General features: G+C 34.6%; 5 protein-coding genes across 7 annotated transcripts; 3 read left to right on the forward strand and 2 right to left on the reverse strand.

Moving 5' to 3' along the window:
• The first annotated feature begins 46 nt into the window (after window positions 1-46).
• Window positions 47-2,101, forward strand: LOC137580730 (uncharacterized). The gene is made up of 5 exons (XM_068294848.1): window positions 47-275; window positions 334-1,336; window positions 1,402-1,616; window positions 1,682-1,911; window positions 1,975-2,101. Exons 1-5 carry the CDS (start codon window positions 154-156, stop codon window positions 2,022-2,024), a joined length of 1,620 nt encoding a protein of 539 aa, XP_068150949.1. The 5' UTR covers window positions 47-153; the 3' UTR covers window positions 2,025-2,101.
• Window positions 2,102-2,224: 123 nt separating this feature from the next.
• Window positions 2,225-2,751, forward strand: LOC137580790 (immediate early response 3-interacting protein 1). Its single transcript, XM_068294914.1, has 3 exons — window positions 2,225-2,414; window positions 2,478-2,576; window positions 2,642-2,751. Exons 1-3 carry the CDS (start codon window positions 2,327-2,329, stop codon window positions 2,695-2,697), a joined length of 243 nt encoding a protein of 80 aa, XP_068151015.1. The 5' UTR covers window positions 2,225-2,326; the 3' UTR covers window positions 2,698-2,751.
• Window positions 2,653-3,367, reverse strand: Blos2 (biogenesis of lysosome-related organelles complex 1 subunit 2). Its single transcript, XM_068294904.1, has one exon. It carries the CDS (start codon window positions 3,259-3,261, stop codon window positions 2,761-2,763), a length of 501 nt encoding a protein of 166 aa, XP_068151005.1. The 5' UTR covers window positions 3,262-3,367; the 3' UTR covers window positions 2,653-2,760.
• A 218-nt stretch (window positions 3,368-3,585) lies between these two features.
• Window positions 3,586-17,903, forward strand: LOC137580754 (2-aminoadipate transaminase). Of its 2 annotated transcripts, XM_068294875.1 has the most exons (5): window positions 3,586-3,883; window positions 3,947-4,068; window positions 4,170-4,471; window positions 4,529-5,092; window positions 17,677-17,903. In XM_068294875.1, exons 1-5 carry the CDS (start codon window positions 3,722-3,724, stop codon window positions 17,823-17,825), a joined length of 1,299 nt encoding a protein of 432 aa, XP_068150976.1. In that variant the 5' UTR covers window positions 3,586-3,721; the 3' UTR covers window positions 17,826-17,903. The 2 variants fall into 2 exon arrangements, with proteins under 2 accessions (XP_068150976.1, XP_068150983.1); XM_068294882.1 differs by lacking the exon at window positions 17,677-17,903 and having other exon boundaries at window positions 4,529-5,374.
• Window positions 5,221-14,026, reverse strand: LOC137580739 (proton-coupled amino acid transporter-like protein CG1139). 2 transcript variants are annotated; one of them, XM_068294865.1, is made up of 7 exons: window positions 13,949-14,026; window positions 8,288-8,543; window positions 7,304-7,490; window positions 6,608-7,233; window positions 6,360-6,535; window positions 6,142-6,297; window positions 5,221-6,076 (listed from the first exon to the last, which is right to left on the reverse strand). In XM_068294865.1, the coding sequence occupies exons 2-7, from the start codon at window positions 8,515-8,517 to the stop codon at window positions 5,985-5,987; spliced, it is 1,467 nt and encodes a 488-aa protein (XP_068150966.1). In that variant the 5' UTR covers window positions 8,518-8,543; window positions 13,949-14,026; the 3' UTR covers window positions 5,221-5,984. The 2 variants fall into 2 exon arrangements, with proteins under 2 accessions (XP_068150966.1, XP_068150960.1); XM_068294859.1 differs by having other exon boundaries at window positions 13,628-14,020.
• Window positions 17,904-19,568: the final 1,665 nt, after the last annotated feature.

Raw genomic sequence — 19,568 nt, forward strand, 5'->3', positions numbered from 1 at the left:
ACTGTAAAATTATCGACTCTCGATATGCAAAAAAAAAAAAAAACTTTCCTTTACTCACTTTCAAGCTAACAGAGCATCTCAGTTGACCGGCTAAACCGTGAATGGTTTTGGAACATTTTATTTAAATCTTTACTAAACTCATATTTGGTTATTATGTCTGTTCATAAGAAAGCAAAGAAGGCTGTAAAAAGGAAGGCCAGTAAGGAGGAAACACCTACACAAGACACTTCTGCACCTACCAAAATGAGATTAGTTGTTACCCCTTGGCGAGACACGTGCGTTTGCATAAACAAAACAATTGTCACATGTCACTTACTTCTCACTCTCTTACAGATCGGAATTTTCAAAAGTCTATAACTGGCTATTCGACAAGACCTCCTCCAATGAGGAAAGTCATTCCCTGGCTCTTCGACAAATACGTATATGGCAATATCGACGCGCCAGTCTCTGTCCAGCAGCTGTCCTAGCCACTTCTGTTCTTGTCGAAGCTCAGATGGAGGATAAAAACGGCAATAGCCAAATCCAAAATATATATGCCAGCGCTTTTACACGCTTTTACAATTTCATGTCTTCAATTATCAAAGGTCATGGCACGGCCAGTATGTACGAAACAGCAAAGGAATTGGGCTTGAATTCATTTATTGTAGACCTGAGACATTTATGTGCCCATGGCCAAATTCTTCCCCCAGTCGGTGTTCTGCGGAAAGCTACAGTCTTTTGCATTAATTGGCTACATGACTACTATTGGCTGCCGCACAAAGAAACCATGACAAATTTAATTGCCGAAAAATTACCCAGCAAAGATTTACAAAAGGTTACTCAAACACTTGAAAATCTTCTTGAATTATATGATCTTGCTCTCGAGTGTTATATTCTCAAAGCGCATAAATTGAAAGCCATCAGTAAATTGAAGTCAAGTGTGGAATTCAATAAGTTAAGAGTCTATAGCTCCAAAAAGAAGGTGAAGTCAACTATGGAAATGCTCACCGCTTTGGTCAATGATATGAGTATATTGCTGAAAAAAGAATCGACCTCAAAGACAAATTTCTTTCAAACATATTTGCGTAAATTGTTGGACAGGAAAGTTTTCCTAACGGCCGGCGTTACATATAAGGAGAATGAGGAACTTGTTATAGAAGCCACACAGGCAATATTTAAGATGCTGGCTATTCAGGGGTATATCGATGATTTACTTGTGGCCCTTATTTCCTTGGCTGAGGCTAAGGACCAGCCTGAGGAGAAACGTGCTGGTGCCAGCTATTGGGCAATAAAACTAATTGATACTCTAAGAATGCTTAATGGCATGAAGCAGATGTATCAAGAGGAACTGAATCTGGTGCGAATTGTTAAATCGAATGTTCTCCAGCAAAACTCAACTAACAATTTGGCTTTAAATTTCAGAATGACAAATTCAAGGACACAGGCTTTTCATCTCTTAACAAAACAGTGGTTTCGAAAACTATGAAAACTCTATTGATACATTCTGGAAGGGATCTTTCGCTGACTTTGATCTTCGGCGATAGTGCAAAAAAGCCACGAACTTGGTCGTTCGAACGTGACTTTGTATTGCAACGTGTGGGTCCAGTGAGTGACTACTCGGTGGAGATTCTTAAAGGGTAAAGGGCATTGAGATTAATACTATAAAAGAAAAAGGTTTTATTTCACACGTTCACATTTTCAGTTTACTGCATATAGTCGAACCGCCTTTTAGTGCTGAACAGTTAAAAGATTTAACTAGTCTTTGTAATATACGTTTCCGTTTGCTGTCCGAGAAGGAGACCCAACAGATGAAAGAGACTGAAACGCAATTTAATTATAGTCTCAAAGATTTGGAGAATCTTGTGTCGGATTATGAAAGCAATGTCCTTCCCTCAACGGGCAAAACATATGGTCTATTTACCCTAGATACTAGTAAGTTGGACTGAATAATGTTTGAAAATCTGATTTTATCTAGCAAATATTCTCTCTTTTTAGACCCAAATTGGTCCAAATGTGCTTTGGGTGTTTTACCCTATAGGAATTAGTTGAATTTGTCTAAGTTTATATCTAATCCATAATTCTAAGTATTTTTCTACCTTTGCAATAATTGATGATTCAAAAGGAGTGTAGGACTTGGTTTATTCTTATTTGAATTGGGCGCTCTCAGTTGAGCGAGGTGTATGTATGTGTGTGTTGTATGTCATGGTGAATGGCAAATAGTGTTGTGCAACTTGGCAAAAGAAGCCAAAAATGGCTAAATGAACAACACTAATGGTAGCGCTTAATAACTGACGTCAACAAAAAAACTGTTCGGGCTCTTGCTTCAATTAATAATAGAATTTCTGATATGTTTACTCTGTGGACCCTAATTGAAGCATCGCTGCTGTGTTTAAATGCAGTTTGCATACTGCATGAGGAGCGCTTCTTGGCCAAATGTAAGTCGAATCTGACCCGGATCCGGCAAACAATAATCAAAAACTTGTGCTTTCGTTTTTCAGTCGGTTGGGGCCGGCATGCAGGTCAACAGAGCTTTGGTGCTCCCACAGCCAAGGATCAAGTACTAAATCTCATCCGATCTATACGCACAGTGGCAAAGAGTAAGAAAATTAAGCGACAATTAGGCACAAGTAGCAACTAATAAAGCCAATTGTTTCTTTTGCAGTTCCATTGATCTTCCTTAATATAATTGCCATTTTATTTAAACTATTACTTGGTTAGTTTTACACACATACATATCTATTGTAATAAAAATGTTCTTTGTATAAAAAAAAATATTCCCCATTATGTCTGTGCCGCCGCTGCCGGTGTCGATTTACGTTGAAGCACACATTTGACCCGATTCTCTAGGGCTATGCTATAGGCATCTAATTTATAGGCAGCTGCCTCCAACTTGTCCACCGTATCGGAGATCTCATCAATTTGCTGCATTAGTGGGGCCAGCTGCTGAAACTTTAGACTCAGCTCGTTGGTTGAGCCATTCAAATTCTCGGCAATTTGACGCATATCCTTGTACTTTTCGATGGTCGCCTTATTCATCTCCTCCAGCAGTTTATAATCCTCGAGAGGTGCATTCAACTCATGTGTGATATAGTCCTCGGTTTTGCGAAACATCTTTGTGGCCAGTCTCGAGAGATTGGGATCGTGGGCATGGGCCAGGGCCTCGAAACTGGATGTGCTAGTCGAAAGGGTGGGTCCTCGCAGTGGTGAGTCCAGTAAAGGATCCTGACTGGAGGCTCCGGCGGCAGCTGCCGCAGTGTTAGTTGTTGGCTTTTCCGTATCCATTTTGTTGTTGTTTATCGGACTAAAAAAAATTAATTCCAACAACAATAATGCCAAGTAAAATGAAAAATTTATCAGCTGTTGTTGTCCACGTTTCACTGCGATTGCCAATGTTTGTGTTTTTGTACCAACCGTGGTGCAAAGTACACATTTATAAATTTGTTTAATTTTTTATCATATTATGATGTTGATAATTAAAAATGCTCAAATATTTAAACATTGCAAACATTTCATTTGTTATAATTCCACAGAAAAATTGTTGAATCGACTTTCTCATATCTCTGGGCTCAAGGTTGGGAAATTGAGTGTCACTCTGAATGGCAAAAAAAAGCGAAGAGCTTTATAAGTTTAAATTTTTGTTTGATTTAGTTGATACATATAATTGTTATTGCTATTATGTAGTGTAATTTAGTGTGATAAGACTTGAAATTATCATTATAAAAATTCACCTTCAGCTGGCAGCATGTCGCAAACCCAAAAGGAACTTAAATTGAAGCATCTTTTCGATGGCGGCGCTTGGAATGTATACGATCCGAATGTCTTAAACCTGGGCGTAGGAGCCCCAGGCACTGATCTTCTCGAGCCATGCTGTGACATATTTCATCAGGCCACGGCACATTGTCTGGTAGGTAATACAATAATGAGGGAAATTCTTCTTCCTATCTTAAAATTGTTTTATTTTTTAAAGGAACGGGAAAGGTCAACAAATCAATCACTGATCTTTCAGTATGGACCCAAAAGTGGCAACTTTGAAGTACGCCGTGAGATAGCCAATTATTTTAGCTCACAGTACGATGTTCCCATGAAGAGGTTAGTACACATTGCGGTTTAGTCTTATCAAATACATATGTATGTATGTACATACATATATTATATATTGTACTTGACTTTTATTTTATTTGATTTTTCAGTGAGGATTTGATTATCACAACGGGAGCCACACAAGGTCTACATTTTCTGATATCCACACTAATTGACTTTAAGGGTTACATTTTTGTGGATGAATTTACGTATATGATTGCTTTAGATAGCATGAAGGAATTCACTAGTTTGACTCTGGTGCCAATTAAATTAAATGATGATGGTGTCGATTTGCATGATCTCGAAGAGCAGGTGGCAAAAGCGGCATTTAAATCCAATGATAAAGAATTCTGGAGCATCTATTATACGATACCCACCTATCATAATCCAACAGGCATTCTCTTTTCGCCAGGTGGGTGCCATGGAAGAGATTTAGATTGATGTCTTATAGTTTCATTTTGACTTTTAGCTGTCTGTCGTGGTATTGTCGACTTGGCACGCAAGTATGACTTTTTGGTGGTATGTGACGATGTCTATAATATATTACACTATGGCGAGAAACCCCAACATGCCCGTTTGTTATCCTACGATGTTAGCTCGGATGTAAGTTACAAGGGTAATGTCATATCCAATGGCAGTTTCTCAAAGATCATTGGTCCGGGCGTACGTTTGGGCTGGCTAGAGGTTCCGGCACGTCTAAAGCCTCATCTGCTGCAAAATGGCTTGATACAGAGTGGTGGTTGTTTTAATAACTACACAGCCGGCATAGTTGGTAGCTTATTTGAATTGAATTTGGCTCAAAAGCATATTAAACGTCTCCATGAGGCCTACAAAGACCGCATGTTGGCCACCATTGAGATCCTGAAATCAGAACTACCCACCGATTGTAAAATGCTGGAGCCCAGCGGTGGATATTTCATTTGGATACGTTTACCCGATCCATTGGACGCCAGTGAATTTCTTCAGTATTGTTTGGAACATGAGAAAATTGCATTTATTGTTGGTGCTAGATTTGCATTGGCAAATGATATGGGTAAGCAACACTTTCGACTATCCATTGCCTTTCATGGCAAGCAAAAGCTACAGGATGGGGCCAGACGTCTTTGTCGTGCCTTAAACGGCTATAGAAAAACTATAAAAGTTTAATTTGTAGTACATAAATTTTATGGCAATATACAAACGTTTATTACGCTTCTCTATATATTTTTGTTTTTCCATTTTATATTATCATAATTTAAGGCAACTTAGCTGCTAAAACTACTACTTAATGATTACGATTAGAAGCTATATAGAGTTATTTTTAAATTGTTATAAAGTTTGTGTTTTGTATTTTTATGTTTTCTTTGTTTGGTTTTTTTTTTGTTGTTGCGTTTTGTGTGTCTTCATCTTGGGCATAATATTCTCAAAATATCACAAATCTGATAAATTTCATTTAAAAAAAATTATTATTAGTACATATTTTCTTTTCTTCTATACAAGTTTATCAAGTTTACACACAACAATTAACTGTACAGAAATCTTAATAACATTCGATATATATTTAGGATTTTGCTTTGCTATATAGCTTTTAGTTAATATAGGAATGATAGTAAATCGAAATTGAGAAAGAGAAATATGTCGAGAGATTGAAAAAGCAATTGAAGCATACCAAAATGAAACTTGGAACTTTAAGGATTTCAATATGCCACTTTTGTTGACCCAAAGTTGTGTCCTTTATATATGCATGCTTAGGTAGGTAACTGTCTATATGTATATATATAGTGGGTCTGTGAATGTTTATCGATTTACATAGTTTTCTCATATTTGATGTTTTTGTTCATAATACTTTCACTTGTAATTGGAATGCCACTTGGCAAATACAAAGAAAAAAAAAAAGAAAAAGAAATTCATTCATTAACAAACAAAGATTATTAAATAACAAATAACTACTCGGAGAATGTGAGTACAATCTCTTTGAGTGAGGTATATGTGCCTATAACCAGGCCCAGTATTCCGACAATGATTAACACAAAGTTACCTATAAAAAGAAAGAGTAGTTAGTTAGTTAATTGCATTGAAAGTATACAATTTCAATATACTCACTTAATAAAAGCCATATTTTGCCAATACCCTTGGTGTGATACCAATGTGTACAGATTTGTATAAGAGCGGGAAAAGCCAAGCCCAAAGCGGATAGACACAGAGCACCAAAGAGTGAGATAAACAGCTCCAGATTGGGTATAGCCACAGCCAAAAGAACTGCAAGTTGAATATTCGTATAGTAATCGGCTTCCTTTTGTCGTGTTATTATATGGACTTACAAGTGGCAAGAACCAGAAGAGTTCTAACTGTATACTCCCAAAAGAGTTTATTACGCTGGGGTCCCAATCTATCGGCCACATAGTCATTCCAAGTGATATCGATGGCCACATAACAGGCCAGGCCGTGGGTTATATAAATGGCAAAGGCCAACATGCCTTTGACACATTGAGCCAGGCTGTAATTTACAATTTTTGTCATATTTAAAGCATTTTTCTTTGCTTCACATCCATTTCATGTTCATACTTACATCTCATGTTCCGGCAGGTTAAGCGTTATGGAGCCCAGCACAGAGGTGCCATAATTGAGATAACCGAAAAGGCCCATGCCCACATATAGGAACACAATCAACACCATCGATACATTAAGCACACCGCAACTGCCGCCAAATTTTTTTGGTGTTTTCATCTCATTTTCCAATGGCAATATAACACCGATTGCCTCTAATGCGAATAGCACGGTGCCAAAGAATAATGGGAAATTCTCAATTTTTCCAACCGCATCTTTGCCCTCCATCGAGATGGGTTCACGGAAAATGTAATAGCAAATGATGCCAAAGGAGACCATGGTTATGGCATTGGCCAGAGTGGAGAACGGAGCCAAATATTTCAAATTGCGCACCCAATTGATCAGAATGAGGGGCACTAAAATGATGATCATGCATAGACGTACATCAACATTCGTCTCCCAAACGGCATCCACAATTGACTTGATGTTGGAGGCCACAAATACCACATAGACACAACAAGTGCCCAGTTGATAGATCAATAGGAAGGTATTGACCACAGTTCCAATATATGGAGAACAGGCACGGAAGCAGGATGGTCCCTCGTTAAGGGCAGCTTCTGCTACAGCTGGATAATTCATGGCGGGCATCTAAAGGATAATCAACAACAGCAATTTATGAGAGAACTGTTTCACCTTGGAATCCATTCACAGAACTAACCTTCTTTCGACGGCACAACTCAAACTCTGCCTTGACCAATTGATGTATGCAATATGTGCAAATGAAACCAATGACTATAGTTCCAATCGATCCTGTCACATAGCCAGAATTCTTAAAGGCATTAGGCATAGCCAAAATTCCTGTACCCAATGATCCTTTCAATAGATGAAACAATGTTTCTGCATTGCTAAAAGAAAATTTGTTTAAAAATTATTCAAGTAAGTGGAAAGATTTTCTACTATACATAGATAGTTTCTCTACTCCTGTATAAAATATATGATATCATGTCGAAATTTCTTTACTTAGCCTATTTTGCATGCATTTTATCTATGTATGTGTAGTCTATCTTTTACGGTCATTTGATTGATATGCATTAATTAATAAGTCTAAGTTTATTAAAACATTTTTTGAAGCAAACTTCTACCAAATTATTTTAAAAGTCTCCAATTCGATTCATTTTTTAAAAAAAGTTGAACAAACAAACTCTATTTTGAAGTTCTTATGGCTGTAATTTTGTTGGCTCTTGGTACAGGGAAGTAAGTGGGGGGTGATATTTCCTATATCCAACCATATGATTAAAATTGGATGAGCGACCTTTAATATATTGACAAGAATCTATTAATAAATGTGTTTTTTCCCCTTTAGAAGGATACTTAAGGATGTCGTAACAGTTTTTCTTTGTTTGCCCTTCAAAATTCATTAGGTTTTTGATCCAAACAGGAACAGTTTTCGAAAACTTGACACACTGTGAAATTAGCTTAATTGGTATTTTAAATTCAGTACATTGTTAAAATAAATACATGTAAAACTTAAGAAATCTGATAACAATTAATGCATTGGCAAACTGTTGCATACTTTAGGGTCGTGATTTCAATCATTTTACATACAACCCTACATCATCCCTACAATCTTTTCAACGGTTTATATTCATGAGTTTTTAAACAAATTAGTCATCAACAGATATGTAGATTAAGATTAACTTACGTAGTGGGATGTTCAACTTGACGATTCTCATAGGGATTATAATCGGGATCTTTGGCAACAATGGCGGCCTTATTGTTATTATTTGTGCCCTTCTCGGCTAGCTCCAATGATGGATATGTCGATGTGTGCTTGCCACCAATTCCTCCTCCTCCTGCCACTGATCCTGGCTGCTTAATGTTATCCACATGATCACCAATAAAGGCTGCATTACTATGCCCGTTTTTACTCATGTTGTGGATGATGATGATGACGGGGACTGTAATAAAATAGAAAAGATAATACTAGGTAAATGGTTTAGATACATAGAACGGAATGAAGGCAAGTGTTCAAATGCAAGAATTCTATCATTCATTCTATATACCTCTAACAGGCTCAAGTGCGTGCAGTGCACTGCATTCTGCAATCTGTCTGTCTTTTGCTTAAAAATAGTTTATATTTTTCTAAATTAAAAGCAGACCGCAACTGAAATGTCAAGTTCAATGCAAAGCAATATGTTGTCTACCCCTCACACACACAAACACAAACACACACACACCCACTAAGGCACACACGATTCTGATAAAATCGGCATGTTCTATCTACCTACAAAAAATCAAGAATACGTTTTCAACTTGTCGTGCAAAGAGATTCTCGTAATTGTCGCCAATTTTACTGTCACACACTTGTCACTAACTTTGGATTCTATTCTGATTTTTCATATATATACATATATGTACATATGTATATTCCCCCTCCAACCCCTCGAACCTTTCTATTTTTTATTTCACTCTTTATCTGCTGTGACAGCAGCAAAAACAACAATTGCCTATATCTTAATTAGAAAATATGTATGACATTTAGGAAGATTTGTTTCTTTTTTTTTTTTTTTTTTTTATTGTACCAGTTAAGATAATCATAAACAAAAAAAAAAAAAAAACCAAAAGGAAAAAACATCATGAAACAAAGGAGGAAGAAGGGAGGGGGTAATAACAAAAAAATGGAAATTTTGGGACATTGAATTTGAAATTTTTCCGGTTTTCGCATATCTTGCAATTAGATTTAATTGCTCTTGAATTGACTTCTTGACATCATGCAAAAAGAAAAGAACTATAAAATGCATGTAATTGTGATTCATAGATAGGGCTAGATATTATATATGTATATATATCAGGTAAAGTAGTTAGTTGTCTGTAGTGCTGGCTGCTCTATGGCACCCACAAATTGGGATTGGAACTTGTCTTTACTCGCATCATGCATGCATAATCTCAAGTACATCTAGTTTACTGGTTTCTCTTCTGTCTACTACTAACCCATCTAGGTATTTATTAAGCTAGTCTGAGATATGCGGAAGTCATTAAATGTGCCTAAGTGACTTTTGGGAATTGTCTGTATGTATGTGAACGATTTCAGTTGCGAATGATTTAATAAACACATTTTCCCCCAACTATGCCAAATGAATTATTGATGATGATGATGCATTGTCAGTTTAACTTCAAAGAAAATGTTGCATAGAATACATAATTAATAGTTTTCACAGAAAAAAGAAACTTCCCTCATAACTCTGTCAGGTAAAGAATTTTCCATTGAATGTATATAAGAATATCAAAAATAAATTATGAGAAAGTTATTGATATTTGATCATTGCGGATCTAACAATGCACATGAACAGAATTAAATTCAAATATTTATTTAGATACTTGTTTTTTAAAGTATTTACTCAGAACTCAGAGTGTTATCAGAGTTAAGAGTAATTTCCTAAGAAAGTTGCAAACAATTGTAAAATATTATTCAAGTATTTAAAACTTTTCTTTTACCAACAATCATTATCAGTTGAGTAGTTCATATCAGATTCAAAATGATTCAGAGTTACAATCCTCGTTTCACATTTTAAACGCTAAAACAAGTTGAGAATTAAGACCACAAATATGAAATGGAAATAAGGTGGGCAAAGCTTACAACTTTATAATTGCATTTTAACACTATAATATATATTTTTCTTTAATTCTTTACTTAAAGGATAGATATCCTTACTAGCATAACTATTAATTATTAAGATCATTGTATTAACTATCTATATTTATCGTTTCTCTTAAAAGAGATTTATAGATTTTAAGTGCTTTCTAAACATAAATTTTAAAGTTGGCAAATCTTGCATATCATATGGCTAAAAATAGATTGCGAAGTCATCTTTTGAAGACAAACGTCAGTAAACTCACTTTTTTTCTTCTTTGTTAGATTTTTTTTTTCAGTTTTCTTGTGTTTTTTTACGCAAAATTCGCAGAAATTTTGTTGATAATTTATTCTACTATAATTTATGCAGGCAAAAGAAAAAAAATATACCTATATACATATGTATATATAGAAGCCATACTTGATAGTTAGTTTGTTTTACTAATGAAGAGTGCAGCCGGTTTAAACTGGATTATAGACGCATTTATTAACGCAAGAAACAAGAAGAGATCCCAAAAAGACACCAAACAAATCATTAAGATTTTGACACTTTTTGCGCATGAGTTAATGTAAATTTGTATGGTTTTTTTTTTCAGTTCTTCTTTCACAAGCAAATTGAGTTAAGAAAAATTTAAGAGCTAACCCTGAACAGACGGACCAGACATACATTCATAAATAGATATGTATCTACATACATGTGTGTCTGTCTCTGTATCTTCACGTGTAGACAGCAATGGCACGCGACTATTTTGTTTCGTTTTTCTGTTATTATGTTAACCTTTTTGTTTTTTATTGTTTTTATCGGGTATGTGGTAGTTGGATTATTTATAAGTCGTCTGGGGCTTGACAAGTTCAATGAGCCTGGCCTAAAGCGGGCGGCCTTAGACCAATACAAAAAATTGGAAATTCAATTGAATTTAAACTTCTTGTTTTATGAAAAGTTGTTGGCCTTGCTCTGCTTTAAATATTATTGATATAATTGATTCTTAATGGAAAATTTTCGCAGTCTACCTCAAGTTCTGTTCATTTCAAAAGAATAACATTTATTTTTGGTTAACTAATTCAGATCCAAACCCCAAAAATGCATCAAATTGCCAAATACTCTAGCAGAACAAAAAAAAATACTTGCCATGGTTCAGTAGCTTTGTTTGCAATTTTCTGTTTTTGCCTTTTCTCTCGTTTTTATAATCAAATTATATTGCCATTTGACGCGCTAAAAGTTAAATTTATCAACAAAATATTTCAAAACATAATGGGTTCGACGAATCGATACCCTTGAAAAGTAAGAGCATTTTATAACTTCTTTCTAAAACAAGCTAGGCTCTTGTCTGCCTGCATTGGAACTAATATAGCCCTCGCTGTAAGGGTACAACTGAAAATTGTTTGCCTTGTGTGTATGTGTGTGTCATGACGTTGATGTTGCAGAGTGTTGCGCGGGAGTATCGCACTTCAGGTAGACCCCAAAGATCTCTGAGGTGTGGCCAAATGTCAGGGGGCAGCCACATACATTCATACATATGTATGTATGTATGTATATGTAGTTAGCAGTTACAGGTGACTTAAGCCAACTTAGTTGAATGCTAAGTTAAGTCATTTGAATTGCTATCGCATTACTGTTTCCACTACATATGTACATATGTACTTGATTATGGCATGCTCTGTAACAAAAAAAATATAAAATTTCCATTTGCTCTCGCTCGTCTTCTGTTGTTTAGCTCATGTTTCATATGAGTCTTAAAATGTCAAAAAATGCAGAGAACTTTGTTTGGACAATCCGGCGTATGAGTGATGGACTGACACATAAACTAACAAGCAACTCACTGACTATGTAGAAATATGCAAATATAATATCATAAATAATACTTATAAATCTTAAATATTACTTCATTTACTCAAGCTAATCAATTGCCAAAAAGTTAAAACTTGTTTAAACAAAAACTACAAGATTCATTAAAGAAAAGGGTTTAAAGTTTAAACTCTCTTTGGCCAAACTTGTTTACTGTCCTGCCAAAGTGTTCAAATTTTAATATCGAAAAACGATTTTCCCCATCATTAGTATTTAAATTACTGAAACCTAATTGAAGTTTTGATAAACTGAAAATATTATATTTTTGTCGTTTTCCAAAGCATCGTTTAGTATTCAGAAAATGAAGACTCTATATAGAATATACATGTACATCAGAAGCAAACGACCCGATCGTTGTTTGTATTCACGTATAAAGTGAACTGAGTAAGTGAACAACAAGTGAGTAATCAAGTAAATGAATAAAAAAATATCACTCACTGCAGTATTTTTCAAATATATTTCTCGGAAACTCTAGCTAACTAAGCTATTAAAGTACCAACTAAAAATATAAAAGTACAATGAGCAAGCTTCATATTTTTAATCAAGAATGGATAATTTAAACCTTTTAACCCGAAATAGTAAATCTTCCAAGTGGTAAATCCTTATATTGACAAAATGTCCTTTTCGAAAATAACTAAAATTAATGAGTCGGTAATGTGTCTTTCTTTTCTTAACAGGACCCTCGCCAAAAACATTTTCTAGATATAGATATGTATATAAAAAACATTACCAACAGAACTGTAGATAAATGTTATTTATCTATGTTTGCCTTCCTTAGTCAATATATAAACTGAATATATGAACTGTAATACATTAGTCCATCATATTTCATGCCGATTTATTATTTCAAAATTGTTTTTGGCCAGCTTATGGCCAAACTTTTCTTCTTGCTGAGAGATTTTAAGTGTCATTACCAAAAGGCATAGACATATGCAATAAAGACCTTGACCTGGTTAATTGGCATTTTGACAATTCATAACTCGCCTATTCACCATCAACTGAGCTCAAGTCACTTTTGAGGCATCGAGAGTCGTGTCGTCTCATCCCATTTCATCTCATCTAATTTCGTGTCATAGACATCTTTAGTTAGTTGTACTAAAACTGAGTACAGCCTTAATTGATGTACATGCTTTTGTTTTTATTTTGCTGCACATTGTGATTTAGTTTAGTTTTCTCCTTTTTTGTGTCTAAATGTTTGCTATACATCTTATATGCTATGTCCAACTTGACTGACCTGAGTCTCCTCTCTCTCTCTGTGTGTGTGTGTGTGTGTGTGTCTATTTTTGTGCATTTTGATCAATAATTTGCGTCAACAAAATTTTTGTCGTTTTTGTTCGAGTAGTTAGCTAATTTTAAATGCAATTAATTTGAATTGAAATAAAGAGACGGTTTTTGTGTATTTTTGTTCCTTTTTTTTCGTTTGTCATTATATAGTTTAATTATAACAACAACAACAAAAACAACGGCAAAAAAAAAAAACTAAAGCCTAAGAGAAGCTCTCGACAAAAAAAGTAAAAACAAAATAAAGTACTTCCGCTTTTATTAGACTAATGATTCGGACTTACCGACTGGCACATATACTATATATATCTAATATATATTTATATGTATATATCACAGTTGGATTTACATAAACGTGCAACAAGTCTGTTGTAAATGGTTATTAGTGTTGTAATGCTAATTCACTTCGCAAGATTTTCGCAAGGGCACTTGGTTTCGCACTTTCTTTTGGCCACTTTTATTTTTGTTTTAAACAACAGTTTCTGTGACTTTTGAGGGGGAGGCGGGGCGGGGTCAGGGTAATTACAAGAAACAACGTAACAAAACAGAACAGATAAAAAAATAGAAACACTCTCACTATAGGTAGATAGTTACTATATATGTACCTATGTATTTATATGTATATACTACTATTTATATATATTTTAGGTTTCGATCTGCGATGTGATCGTGTTGGCCGCCCGTTAACGACTAAATCAGACCCAACGTGGGTCACCAGTTTTTAAGCATCGCGCGAAACATTGCACGACTATGCGAACTCAGTTGAATGGGTCAGAAAGAGACAGCCAAAGATGAAGAGTGTTAGAGAGAAAGAGAGAGAGAGAGAGAGATGAGTTGGGTTGGGGTGGGGTTAGGATGGGGGGGCAAGGAAAGACAGACAAATTTTTAACTAACGCAGATTTTAATGTACAAAATTTCATATGTTTAGTATATGTGTGTGTGTGTGTGTGCGCGCAAGGGAGTGAGAGAGAGAAAGGTAGTTCTAAAAAAAAAATCAGGGTAATTTACACATATTTATACTTTGGTTTCATTCATTGGGTTAAACGATCTACATATCCCATATCCAAAGGTTACTCTAAGCTAAGCTTGAGAACGTTCTTCAAAACGATTGTCAGCCTTCACCTTAAGTCTGATTATTAGTTGCTATAATGCTGTTACATTCATTGTCGTACAAAAGGTATTCAAAACGATACTTTACATCCCCAAGGAAAGAGAAGGAGGCACGAATATATTCAAACCTAGGCCTCCACTGAAAATTCGGCAGTTCATTCATGGAGTACTCATATTCACATAAGAGCAATGAAATAAGTGTTTAGAAACTTTAACAAACATCATCGAATAAATAAATCTTTATATTCCAAATAATGTATGGCCGAATCATTTAGAGTACTCTAAAGATTCACATTTTCTTAAATATTTTAAGTATTCATAGCTTATACATAACATTCATGCCACTTGATTCTCTATTCAATTCTGTCAAGTGTTAAATGGATGATTTGATTTGACTACTATGTGATTCACTCTTATTTACTCAATTCCTCTTAAACTCATTTCAGTTAACCTTATTCATACCATTTTATTTCAACTATCTTTCATAATTAATGTGCAGATTACTCTAAATTTTGAATATTTGAGTATTCATAGCTAATTGAAATTATTCATTTCCTTTAAATCTCTGTTTCTTCAATTCAGTCAAGTATACTTAGTATGGTATAAATATAGTCACTCATGGTATAAATATAGTCACTCACTGACATTATTCACTTCATTAAATTCTCCATATATTCAAATCAGTCAAGTATATAATAAGTTTGACTACGAGCACTTGTGTTTACTCAATGCATTTAACCTTATTCCTACGATTTCATTCGACTAAATGACAGAATATTCGTCTTAAATGAATGTACAGAGTGCTCTGAATATTCGAAGTTTTTGATTTTAATATTCATAATACTCTAAAGTTTCCATTGCACACACTCACTGTGAAGGTTTCCTATGAACTTCTTGGCTTAGTGTATAGGCTCTTTGTCTCTTTGAATGCAACTGCATCGAGATTCTTCTCGAGTTTTTGTCATATTTTAAGGATCGTTTGTTTTTCGTCTTAGAAACTGGGTACTCATTCGACTCATTCATTTGAATCGGTTCTGTATTCAGGTTTTGTTTTTAATTAGTTCTTTTCAGTTTCAGCCTTCACCTTTCACTGTATTCACTATGCAACTGAATGACGTTTTTATGATGTTTTTGATGTTTTTATTACTTCGTTAAGCTAACGAAAATTTACATTTAAAACATAATGATCTTTCATTTGCGATATGTCAGTTGGATTAGCTTTATGCACGTCTAATAGAAAGGGTATTCATTCCTTAATTTCACCGCTTTTGGTAGATCATTACACATTGTAAACTAAGATTTTTAGTTTCATAACAAGCTTTAATTAATATTTACGTCTAAAGAACATACAAAATATTATCTGCAATCAATTTCCTGCAAAAGCATAATGGATAAGATATAAATGATATTGCAAAGTTGAGAATTTATCGAATCAGCAATAGAATAATTGTCTTTTGTAATATTGAAACTTTAAGATTAAACTTTATTATTTTCACACTTTACAAGAATTGCAAGTAAATATGTATGAGATATATATCTGTTTTATTTGCTATTTGCTCGATAAGCTGACTGCATTACCTCTAGCCGAAGCCGTTTGTCAACAACAACTTGGGAAATAAGGGCCTTAACCCCCTTATAAACTTCAACTCCTTCTCCTTCCTCATCTCTCTCTATCTCTCACTCACTCACTCACTCTCACTAATTAGTCCCTTTCTCTCTGTAATTTTTTGTTTTTACTTTTATGCTTTCCAGTATTGATCGTTGCCAAAATATATTTCAAAGAGTAGCAAAAAGAATCAGTGGGGCGGAGAGGGAAAAAAATGCTGCTTAAATTTGTCGTTGCATTGCCAATTAACATTGTTTTTGTTTGTTGATTTTTTTTTTTTTTTTGGTAGTTGCAGTTAATAAACTTTCTCAGCAAACCGGTTCACTTATTGTTGTTGTTGTTGTTTTTGCTTTTGGCAGAGAATTTGCTTGAAATTTCAATCGAAGGCAAGACCTTCCTGGCATACATTGCGCATACGCAGAGTGTTACAATTAATCAAGTCTATGGGTAAAGAAAAAAACCGGTCAAGCGGCGTCTAGACTTGGCTCTGACGTAGTTTTGGTTTGGTAGTTGGTTAGTTGATTGGCCTGTTGATGAGTGTGTATGTGTGTGTACGTTTGTTAGTCTCATGACGTCAGAGGCTCTTTCTTTTTGGGGGGGTGTGGGGTATGTGGGGCATGTGTGAATCACGTGAAAACCAAATATAAATTGTTTGTTAGATACGATCATACTATATGGGTTTTAGGTTTGGTTTACTCATATTCATTTCAATCAATCAACCGATCAATTTCATCTTTCTGTGACGTTAATTGCTGCCATCTGTTATCCCAATTTCTGGCAATTTACTACAACACACGTTAAATGATTGGCTTTATAGATTTGCCACCATTAAGACCACAAACGAAGGTGCAAATTAGTGCTAATTTGTGCTACTCATAAAATTTATTATGATATTATTCAATTTCGCATGTTAATAGATCATAAAAAGCAACATCAGTTGACGCACATTACAAGGCAATTCAGTGTGTGGCTGATTAAGCTGAGAATGAGATTGTAATTGATGAGCCAATATGGAGGTTAAGTCCAGCTAACTAGATTTGATTAATCCTTAAAGCCTTAGTAGCCACAATTAACGTAGTCAGTTAGTTATTGTTACCTACTTTTTAAGCCATCAATAACAGAATTTTCTCTGTTTAACTTAGCGAGTTAATAGATCCTTTTACTGCCCTAATTGCGTAATTGAAGAGGATTAAAACCAATTTGAAAGTAAGTAGTTTAATTATAAAATACATTATTTTTATTGCTACAAATTCGAGCTATTAGATGTGAGGTTTCATTATGCAGGATTCAGTTAGTTAAGTGGCTCAATCAAGGAAGGAACAAAAAACCTTTTAGCCCCATAATTAAGACAAAAATTGCGTTGGCTAGGTATATTGTAATTAATGGTAGCAATTTCTGTTAATAACTATGACAAATTTCCGCACTTCATTGTGAAATCAAATCAAATATTATGTGTACGAACACGTCGGTCTATCAATTGTATGGCAAATTTAACTAATTTGTTCTAAAATGAAAAGTAAATTGTAATGAGATATTTTGTTTTCGCCCTGAACTTGTAGTAAGTGTTCAAATGTATTAAAACGTAAACACGTGCTAACTATGTTTATCCATTTATAGGACCATGGGACCATTATATCTATCCGAATGCCCCTCGCTTGAGGTATTTGAACTGCCCTTTGGCCGGCCTTCTCCCTAGAAATAACCGACCAACCAAACACCCACCCACCCGACTGACAACAACAACAACACGTGAGGAGCCAAAATAATAATAAAAATAAATGAATTATATTTAAATAATCTTTGTTGTATAGAGACCAAGTAAAACTTATAGCTAAATTGGAAAATTACTTTGTTATGTTGCACACACACACACACACACACATATATACACAATTTGTGGCGCGTCTGTAAACTATTTTAGGTATTTCATATATTTAATCAAAAATTGCGCATTTGGGTGATGAGAGATGTACGAGATATGTATTATGAGTGCTGATTTATTTATTATTATATTATTTAGTTGAAAGGAAATGAGAATTGAGAACGACATAGTTTTCAAATGCAATTCCATATCATTTGTTCATATCGCGATCTGTAAGTAACCAGTTTACATTCCCCGTAAGAGATAACAAAACAACATTCATTTACAAATACCTACATATGTACATACATATATTCTCAATTATATTTAAGGTGCATTAGCATTGACTCTCTAAAAGCCAATAACTTATGCTATATTCAGATTGACAACCTTGACTGATCCTTACAGTGTTTCAGAGGATGAAGATAGAACTGCCGATAAGAGAAATAAATTCTTTGAAAAGCCAACAACTAATACTATATTTAGATTGATTTTAGTTGAGTGTGAAAATTATCTGATCTAAAAACACCAAAAGATATGAACTTAATCAGATGACCCTGTAAAAATTCACAAATCAGTCATAACGAATTAAAATATACATAAATAATATCTATAAGGGAACTCGCTGTAAAAAAAAATTGTTTGGGTTTTTAAAACTGCCAACTAACTGGGTATAAAAAATTACTGACAAGTGGAAAGATATCAGCTTCATGCCATTCCGACAAGCCAGTCATCATTAAACCAATTGCTGCAAATACCTTTCATCTGGCTATCTAGATACAGTGGCGTAGCCAGAAAATTTTTTGGGGGGGGTTAACATGTTTTAGGATCAAAGATATTGAATTGGCTGAATCAATTTAATAAGAAATGAACCAATTTTCGGGGGGGGTTTTATCCCCAAAACCCCCCCCGTTACTACGCCACTGTCTAGATAGTATTATAGATCTTAAACGCGAAGATAAGCTTAGCAATTACTGGCACGTTAAATTGTTGTTCCAATCTTGGCCAATAATTAAGCCAACAAACATGACACTTTAGTTGACAAAATGTGAATAAGGAAGAGTAAGAACTTGTTACAAATAAACTGCATCTGGAGTGAAATTGGTTCACTTAGTTGACTTGTTCCGTTTGGAGAGCAACATGACGTATGTATACTTCATATGTTTTTAGTAATAACGTTTGACTTTAATTGTTAGCTTGAATTATTGCCAGAACCGTTCAATGCAGTTTACTACCACTTGAAACAGAACATAATTATAACTAACAATAAGTTATAGTCTATAATTTACACTTTGAAACAATCTCAAAACAGTGGGAAAAATTTCTTCTAAATTCAATTGGATGATTTCATTTTATCAAAACCTGGTTATTTTTTGTTGTTGTATATCATTGGCTTATTGATTTTGGCAATTAAATGGTGAGAAGTCAAAGTTTTTAATTGAAATAATCCATCTTAAGAGCTGTCGTCCTCCTAACTGATGGCGTCTCTCCGTTTGTTATTATAAATGGTATTTATTTTAATTCGGATCTGGAATGTCAATAACCTGTTTATTAGCAATCAAAGTTATAAAGACCAAGCGGGAGGAGGTCATTTCTATTTGTTGTAAAACTTTTATGAATGACTCTCAAGGATGAGGGAGTTTTTTGG

The sequence above is a fragment of the Drosophila tropicalis genome, unplaced genomic scaffold (assembly GCF_018151085.1).
Source record: "Drosophila tropicalis isolate 14030-0801.00 unplaced genomic scaffold, ASM1815108v1 contig_1190, whole genome shotgun sequence".
NCBI classification, from domain to species: domain Eukaryota; kingdom Metazoa; phylum Arthropoda; class Insecta; order Diptera; family Drosophilidae; genus Drosophila; species Drosophila tropicalis.